Source organism: Aplysia californica, unplaced genomic scaffold (genome assembly GCF_000002075.1).
Source record: "Aplysia californica isolate F4 #8 unplaced genomic scaffold, AplCal3.0 scaffold00081, whole genome shotgun sequence".
Lineage (NCBI taxonomy): Eukaryota > Metazoa > Mollusca > Gastropoda > Aplysiida > Aplysiidae > Aplysia > Aplysia californica.
In genome coordinates, this window is record NW_004797351.1 from 265,748 (window position 1) to 274,061 (window position 8,314).

An 8,314-nucleotide genomic window follows, 5' to 3' on the forward strand; every position below is an offset into this window, starting at 1 on the left:
TAGAGCAGGCTGCATTAGAGCAGGCTGCTCTAATGGCCACCTGTCTAAGACAGCCACTGTTGTTCTTGACAGTGGTTGGCCATCTTGGATCATTTCGACCGTATTTTTTTTCTTTTTTTTTTCCCGTTTTTCCATTTTGTCTGTTTTAAAAAAATATTATTTGGAGCTCGTGCTTTGTCTCCGGAACATGTGTCACAACACGGTGGAATCAGGCGCTCATAAATTTTTGGGATTGTGGAGTTATTGGTATCACCTTAAAGCCTATTCTTTTGTCTATCTTTTAATGAAAAAATACCCGTCTATCGTGAATCGAAGTCAAGATATTTGCGATCGAAGGAGATATGGGCTGTCTGATTTTAGAGATAATATTAGTGAGAAAACGGCCACCGGAGTCTGGTGACTTTAAAAGCTTGAGTGTTCTTGGAAACTGCAAGTTTGTATTAATTGTGTCTTAAATCAATGTTTTTTTTAGTCACATCCACATAACAATATGTTTTTAAATGGACATAAAAGGTGTTGGGCCAAAAAAAAAAAATTCAATTAAAATTGCCAAACCTGCGAAAAAATTTATCTTTGATTTCAGTATTTTGACGAGCGCTTGATTTCACCACGATGCTTCACGTATTCTATGTATATCCTTCTGTAAGTGGCTTTTGTAGGCATTGTCTGGTCCAGTGTGCTTCGTAGACTCAGCGTTCTCTAAGGCTTGCGCATGAAACACAGCTAAATAGAGCTGGAGTAATTTTATGCGAAATGACTCTTTTTTTGTCCCCGCCCCTTTTTCAATAATGTTTCAGCCATGTGTTCCACATCCTGCGACCAGCAAAGGCGCCAGGTTTTGCCTACGCCTGGCTGGAGCTCATCTCTCACCGCGTCTTCATCGGGCGCTTGTTGGCCCTCACTCCCAATCAGAGGGTATGTTATTGTTCTTCTTGTCTTATGATTGTTGGAAAAGGGTCTCATTGACACAATCTTAATGTAAAAGGACTGAATGAAATGTTCGTGTCATGTTAGTTTTCCCAACTCATTGTCCATGTACCTTTTGTTTTTTAGCTGGAATGGCATTGTGCACTTTTTCCTTATTGTCATGAAATTGATCTTGGCATCAAAGTCCACCTGTTTTCGACTCTTGAGATTATGTAAAATGAAATGTCTTTATTTGTAACCATTCCGCAATCGACAACAGAAAAGGATTAAAGGAACTAAAGTTTCGTACATGATGCCCAAAAGTGTTGTATTTTTTATATGTGCCCCTAAAAATGTTCTTTTAAGCTTAAGATCACTGCCTTTGTATCTAAGAGATTTTAACTCTATTATGATTGAAGACTCAACTGTACAATATTATTATACTTATGGAAAGTGTAGAGCCAGTGACTGACAAAGCTGTCAGTCGTTCCTCTCCTCGCAGATTGTGCTTGTCTGTCTGTGTGTTGGATATGGCTGAACATCTGTTTGCCTGTTGCAGGGTTGGGGCTTCTACGCTCAGCTCCTGGTGGATTTGTTCAAGATCCTGGCCCCGTTCCTGAGGAACGCTGACATGACCAAGCCTGTGCAGCTGCTCTATAAGGTAAATAAACAAACGTCTCTCTTCCCACTGCAGCACAATTGTGGGGTGTAATTTTTGTAACGCCAGATCCCTTCCTTTCTTACTAAGTAATTCTTTTAAAACTGAAAATCCTTTTGTGAATGCAGGACATCTATTTTTCTTTATCCCACGAGGGCTTGCAGTATTATGCAGAGTATTACTGAACCCTATGGTTCAACCCTAAGTTGATGAAGATTTGTTTATTTCACGCTCGTAAATTTTAATGTTTGCGTATTCTAATTCAGTTGAAATATGCAAGGGGACCAAATTTAGGAATATTGTCTTTTGGGGAGAAAAACTTTTTTTTCTCTTTTTTTAATGCTGTAATGGAAATCACTGTGGAAAAGACCCAAACTCATTTGTGTTTTTTTAATACACCGACAGTTACAGTTGATGATAGGTGTGGCACCTGTTCTGAATTATTTGACTGTTGAGATTTTTTTCTCCATTTTTGAATATGTTTCACTGCCACTTGGCATATTTTTCTGAGAGACAGCTGTGTGGGGTCGCTTGCTGCGTTTGGGTGGAAGTCCTGTTCTTTGCTGTCCTTCTTTTATTTCTGCCTCTGTCTATTTTACTTTCTCACTGCAGTAGATTCCTTCAGGCGGTTGGAGGGCGCCATTGATTAGCAGTTCTTTTTTTATCTCTCTTTGTTTCTGCTGTCTGTGTTGCTCTTTCTCAGTTCTATATTTCTTTTGTTGTATTTATTTATGTGCTTTGTTTTTACTCAAAACTTCTGGCAAGTTGGGTAAGTGTGATCACTCAGACTTGCTGTTTACCATGACTTGACTACAGTTATCCTGAATGTCTAATGGCGTCTAGTGCTGTGGTGAAATAGTTGTATGTGGAAGATTTTTCATTCCCGAGCAAGGAAGCTTTTCCATCTGTCTGCTGGGATGTTGTATCCCACTCAGCCCAGGTAGACCCTGACGGGCAGGTTTGTAGCAGCCCGCCTCCCACATGACCTACATTATGTCGATACGGATGTGAACTTTATACAATAATGACCATCATATCCTGAATGCGTGTCTTGTGTTGTTTGACAGGGCACTCTGCGCGTTCTGCTGGTCCTTCTCCACGACTTCCCAGAGTTCCTCTGCGACTACCACTATGCCTTCTGCGACGTGATCCCGCCCAACTGCATTCAGATGCGCAACTTGATCCTGAGCGCATTCCCGCGCACGATGCGGCTGCCCGACCCTTTTACAGTGAACCTAGTGGTGGAGCACCTGCCCGACATCAACAAGGCGCCTCGCATTCTCACCAACATTGTGTCGCTGATACAGCCCGCTTCCTTCAAAAAGGTACGCTTTATGTTGTTGTTATTGTTGTTCTTGTTGTTGTTGTTGTTGCGTGTGCTGTTGTTGTGTGTGCTGTTGATGTTGTTGCTTTTGCTGCAACAAGTATGTGCCTTTTGCCCTGATTTCTTGAAGGTTTTACTTGGAAGTTTCCAGATCCTTTCTTATCCAGTAAAGTAATTCTTTTTAAATGGAATATCGTGACATGACCTGGAATCATTATAGTTCGATTGCTGAACAAATGTATGTTAATAGAATAAAGAGAGATTATTGGTGCTGTTTATCTTATTTGATCTAATTATAAATTTATTTTTTTCGTGTGTGTTTGTTATTGATTATTAATTGTTTGTTTGTCTGACAGGACCTGGATTCTTACCTCAAGTCGAGGGCTCCCATCACCTTCCTGTCAGAACTGAAGAGCAATCTGCAGGTATAGTCACCTTACCATTTGCTGGGGAAGATACTTCTTGAAAGAGGAAAAAATTTGCATAATTTTTTTCTTCTTTTGTTTGTTATAAAAAAACTTTTTTTTTTGGTCTTTGCATCACCCACTCCTCCTCCCATTAGCTATATTTTTGACATGAATGTTGAACTCTTTGGACCTGAGAGCATGATGGAGCATGCGCCACCTCTGTCCATCTGCTCACCCAACGCACACCTCAATGTGAAGTCTTGTAAATCAAATCTGACAGTGGGCCAGTGCTTCTGCTCCTTACATAGTCTCAGCTGATGTGTAACATAATGGGTTTTTTAAAGGTAGCAGAGGCCAAAGGGCTAGAACCCACATGGCGGCTGGATCGGAAAAGTTAAAGGTCGCGTGATAATTAGTCTTAGCATGTTTCAGTTACCTGGTTTCATTTTCTGGTAGAATATTTTGAAAGAGGAGCAAGGTTTGAAAAGTGAAGAAATTTGTGAGAATTTTTCATAGGTTGATGTGTGTGTGTGTGTGTGTGTGTGTGTGTGTGTGTGTGTGTGGGGGGGGGCTCGGGGCTCGGCACCGGTAGGTCTTGCTTCTTTTCTTCCCCTCTGTTATTTCTGTCTACCTTCTTGCTTTTTCCGTGCTCTTATTATTCATTCTTGTGTGGATGAGCTTCTCTTTACTAAATTGAAGTGGTTGGTTGGCGGGTGCTCTGGTGTGGTTTGTTTTTTCTTTCCTATCAAACATCTGTTGTCCTTATCTCTCCTCCTTCTTTTTTGTGTTTGTTACTTTTTTAACACCTCTTATCTTCAGCACTTATATGACCTTATTGTGTTGCAAGTGCCGTGGTGGGTGGTTGGTGGGTGCTCTGGTGTTGTTTGCTTCTGCTTCTTTCCTATCAAACATCTATTGTCCTTATCTCCCCTTGTTCTTTTTTATGTTTGTTACTCTCTTGTAACACCTCTAATCTTCTGGTGCTCATATGACCTTATGCAGTTGCAAGTGCGTTAAAACTCTTACTAAAACTGAACTAAATGAAACAAACTGTGTGTGCAGGCCAACCCTCAGGGAAGCCGCTACGACATCCCCCTGATCAACGCGCTGGTGCTGTATGTGGGGACACAGGCCATCCCGCTGCTGCAGACCAAGGGGGTCAGCATGTCCACCATCGCTCCCTCCTCCCACATGGACATCTTTGAGAATCTGGCGGTCAACCTGGACACAGAGGGTGAGTCGTTGTACTTGTGTTGGAGGTGTCCTAGAGTACGTTTGTGCGTGTGTGTGTGTGTGTGTGTGTGTGTTTGAGAGAGAAAAACTTGTTTATTTATGTGGGTGGTTGGCGGGTGCTCTGGTGTGGTTTGCTTCTTCTTTCCTATCAAACATCTATCGTCCTTTTCTCTCCTCCTTTTTTCTGTTTGTTACTCTCTTGTAACACCTTTAATCTTCGACACTTTATGACCGTATTGTGTTGCAAGTGCCATAAAACTCTTATTAATACTAAAAACTTGTTTATTGGATCTTCTAAATGTAACATCTTGTCAGTTCTTAATTTGACTTTCTCTGTCCAAACTGTTCTTTGTTCATCTTGGCCATGCCTGCTTGAACTGTTTCTTGTCTGATGCTTAGTCGAATATATCAGTAAAATTGCTTTATACAAGCCATTGGTTGATTCTCATTCTTTACTCTGCCTTTTTTGTCTCTGTCAGTGTCTTGCCTTTTCTTTCTCCCTCACACTAAATGACAGTTATTGTGTTGGTGCATCTCTTTTCACTCAAACAAAATGAATTGTGCTTTGCCTGATATCTGTTGTGTTTGATTGTATCGACCAGGACGCTACCTGTTCCTGACGGCCATCGCCAACCAGCTGCGCTACCCCAACAGCCACACGCACTACTTCAGCTGCGCCCTGCTCTACCTGTTCCGACAGGCCAACGACCAGACAATACAGGAGCTCATCACCAGGTACAAAACGCTTTTGCCACCTCTCTAAGCGTCCTGCTGTTGTGTTTAGTGGAATTTCAGCAGTTTGAGTAGTTTGTATGGTGGTAAAACTCTAACGAAACGAAAATGCGGTGCTGCCATGAAAATAAATCAATATTTGTCAATGTGCTGTCCCTTGTAAAAAAAAATAAATGGAAATGGAAGTTAAAGCGTTTTGTCGGGCTCGCCATCGTGACCTGTCAGCGAACCTGCTTCACCAAAGTTCATTCAAAGTCTGAATGCTGCGAAATATAGGACCCTTGGAAATCGGAGGGGGGGGGGGGGGGTTATTGATTTTTTTCTTCTTTTGAAATAGGCCTACACTCGGGGGGGGGGGGGGGGGTCTGTGTGTTCCTGAAGGCAATTCATGAAACGCACGACAGGTAAAGCTTGACAAAGGGAAATTTTGGCTGCAACCTAAACAGCTTGCATAACACAAATCTAGACTACCAGATATTTGGCAAGACTGCCCCTCACGCAGAACTAAGAGAGTGATGGAGAGCGTTAGCGCATCCTACTGTCCATGGACAAACCTGTCGAGGACGGAGCGAGTGATATATTTTGCGGTGTGTGTGTGTGGTGAGAGAGAGAGAGAGACACGGAAATGTCTTATGATTGGTTGCCCGACATGCTTCTTTGAAAGATTTTTCACTAGTGTTTGGGTGACTGTAATGTTTAGTTAGGAACATTCTTTCCATTAAAATTTTTTTTTCAGAGTTTCAGGAATGCATGATGAGTAAAGGATGAATTTCTATTCCTTTTTTTTTCTTCTCTCCCCCCCCCTTCCAGAGTGTTGCTGGAGCGTCTGATCGTGAACAGACCTCACCCATGGGGACTCCTCATCACCTTCATCGAGCTCATCAAAAACCAGAACTTCAAGTTCTGGGATCACGAGTTTGTGAGATGCGCCCCTGAGATTGAGAAGTAAGTGCGCCGCCTTTTCCTCTTCAGTTGTCAAAGTACTCGAGGGTGTTTTCTTGTGGGTGGTTGATGGGTGGTCTGGTGTGGTTTGCTTCTTCTTTCCTATCAAACATCTATCGTCCTTATATCCCCTTCTTCTTTTTTATGTTTGTTACTCTCTTGTAATGCCTCTTATCTTCTGGCGTTCATGTGACCTTATGCAGTTGCAAGCGCCGTAAAACCTCTACTAAAAAGGTGTTTTCTTTCTGATAATGATTGTTGCATATATATGCATGTGTCGGAGGTTCCTGAGTAGTGAAGTTTTTTTGCTTTTTTTGAAATTGAGTATCACCATCTGCCTGCTGGATGTTGTATCCCAGACTGCCTGGGTTGGCCAGGATAGGCATGGTGTAAACAGCCCGCCTCCTTTATTAGTTGAATTGTGTGGGTGGGTCATAAAAATACTTACAGTTACAATTACACACTTATGGCTGATAGGGATTTATCTTTTATGTACACGGATCCTTTTTTTCCTGAGGTTTTTCCCCCCCATCATTTGTTTTCACTGAAATTCTGAAAGAAGTCATTATTCTGAGTATGTGCTTTCAGGTTGACCCCATATTTGTGATATGTCTATTAATTCTCTATTTGTTTAGAAAGCAGCCTCGTAAAGTTTTAGTTAATTTCACAAATCCCAGTGAGTGGTATCCCTGAGTTTGCTGATTCTCTTTAAATTTTACAATTGCTGTATTGCTTGGTTGGATTCTAAGCATTTAAGAGATGACTGAAAGAGCACTCTGGGGTGGTGGGTGGTTGGAGGGTGCTCTGGTGTGGTTTGCTTCTTTTTTCCTATCAAACATCTATCGTCCTTATCTCCCCTCCTTCTTTTTTATGTTTGTTACTCTCTTGTAACACCTCTAATCTTCTGGCGCTCATATGACTTTATGCAGTTGCGAGCGCCGTTAAACCTCTGCTAAAACAAACAAAACCTCTGGAGTTGTTTGCTACTCCTACCTTTTTCAGTGTGACTTATTTCTATTTACTTTTCCTGGCCTACCCTAGAAAATAAATTGCCTCTCCCCTCGACGCTTAATGGCAACAGAGGATGAAAAAGTAAATAGTTAAGTTAGTATTCTTGGCAAAATGTTTCTTTCATCAAAGTCCCTCACTGTCTAGCACAACTCCCAGTGTTTGGCACTAGCTTGACCTGGTTTTGTTGCTACAGTTGTTATACTCCTAGCTGGGACTCTGTAAAAGAAACCTGCCAGGATTGCAGTAAGACAGTTCAAATTTTACACAAATCGACCCTACCCTTTTAAGATTTATCCTGTTTACTCCACAGATTGTTTGAAAACGTCGCACGTTCGTGCTACCCACAAAAACAGCAACAGCAGCAGCAGCAGCAGCAACAACAGTCACAGCAGAGTCAGCCTGGCCCTCAGGGCATGTCACGCGAGGAGACGCAGACTGAGTGAGAGAAAAATGTGCTTGGTTGATGCCGTGACTTGACTTTGACCCAGGGGAGATTGCAGCGGCTGCGGTGTGAAGCGGCGACAATTCAACAGATTCGTTTTGGGCACAGATGGTGGAGGTCATGGTTGAGAGAATGTTTTTGACCTTTGCGGCGCCTTGCGAAACGCCACCTCCCCACATAGCGACAGTGCAGTCTGTGCTGCTCAGAGGATCTCAACGCAAGTCTGTCAGGATAGGCCCTTTTCTGGTGATGATGAATGCTCTCGAGGATACGAGAAAGAACGCATAAATGCGGAAATGCTGTGTACCTCAAACTGTCTCTGTTCCAGGATCTACCAGTAGGCAGTTGGACCTCCTGGGTCTGTGATAGATAAGGATGTGCTGACGCATCTGTCACCGTGTTGTTGTCGTGTGGCATGGTGTTCTTCTGTCCACGCTGATAGCTGAGCCATGTGTTATGTTGTTACCTTCTCCTCCCTGTCCTGTGTCGTTCTGACGTGGCGCATATCATACGTTGTCTGCTGATGTGAAAAAAACTCCTTCAACTGGCACCCTTTTTATGGACCTTTCCACATCTTCATGCTTGTGAGTGCATACATGCTCTCGCACACAAACCCATGTTCACACTTCAGGTATACTGCTGTGCCCATGAGCCTGCAC

The 8,314-nt window shown here is 42.6% G+C and overlaps 1 protein-coding gene across 4 annotated transcripts in view; it reads left to right on the forward strand.

Moving 5' to 3' along the window:
* Window positions 1–8,308, forward strand: part of LOC101853376 (CCR4-NOT transcription complex subunit 1) — a 66,852-nt gene extending 58,544 nt beyond the window's left edge. For 2 of the 4 annotated variants that reach the window (XM_005094387.3, XM_005094389.3), the window contains exons 42-49: window positions 792–915; window positions 1,466–1,567; window positions 2,632–2,889; window positions 3,245–3,313; window positions 4,358–4,529; window positions 5,131–5,263; window positions 6,071–6,205; window positions 7,524–8,308. In XM_005094387.3, the coding sequence (XP_005094444.1) occupies window positions 792–915; window positions 1,466–1,567; window positions 2,632–2,889; window positions 3,245–3,313; window positions 4,358–4,529; window positions 5,131–5,263; window positions 6,071–6,205; window positions 7,524–7,656 (1,126 nt within the window). In that variant the 3' untranslated portion in view covers window positions 7,657–8,308. The remainder of the gene's footprint in view (window positions 1–791; window positions 916–1,465; window positions 1,568–2,631; window positions 2,890–3,244; window positions 3,314–4,357; window positions 4,530–5,130; window positions 5,264–6,070; window positions 6,206–7,523) is intronic. The other 2 variants (XM_005094388.3, XM_013080324.2) reach the window with 1 other exon arrangement.
* Window positions 8,309–8,314: the final 6 nt, after the last annotated feature.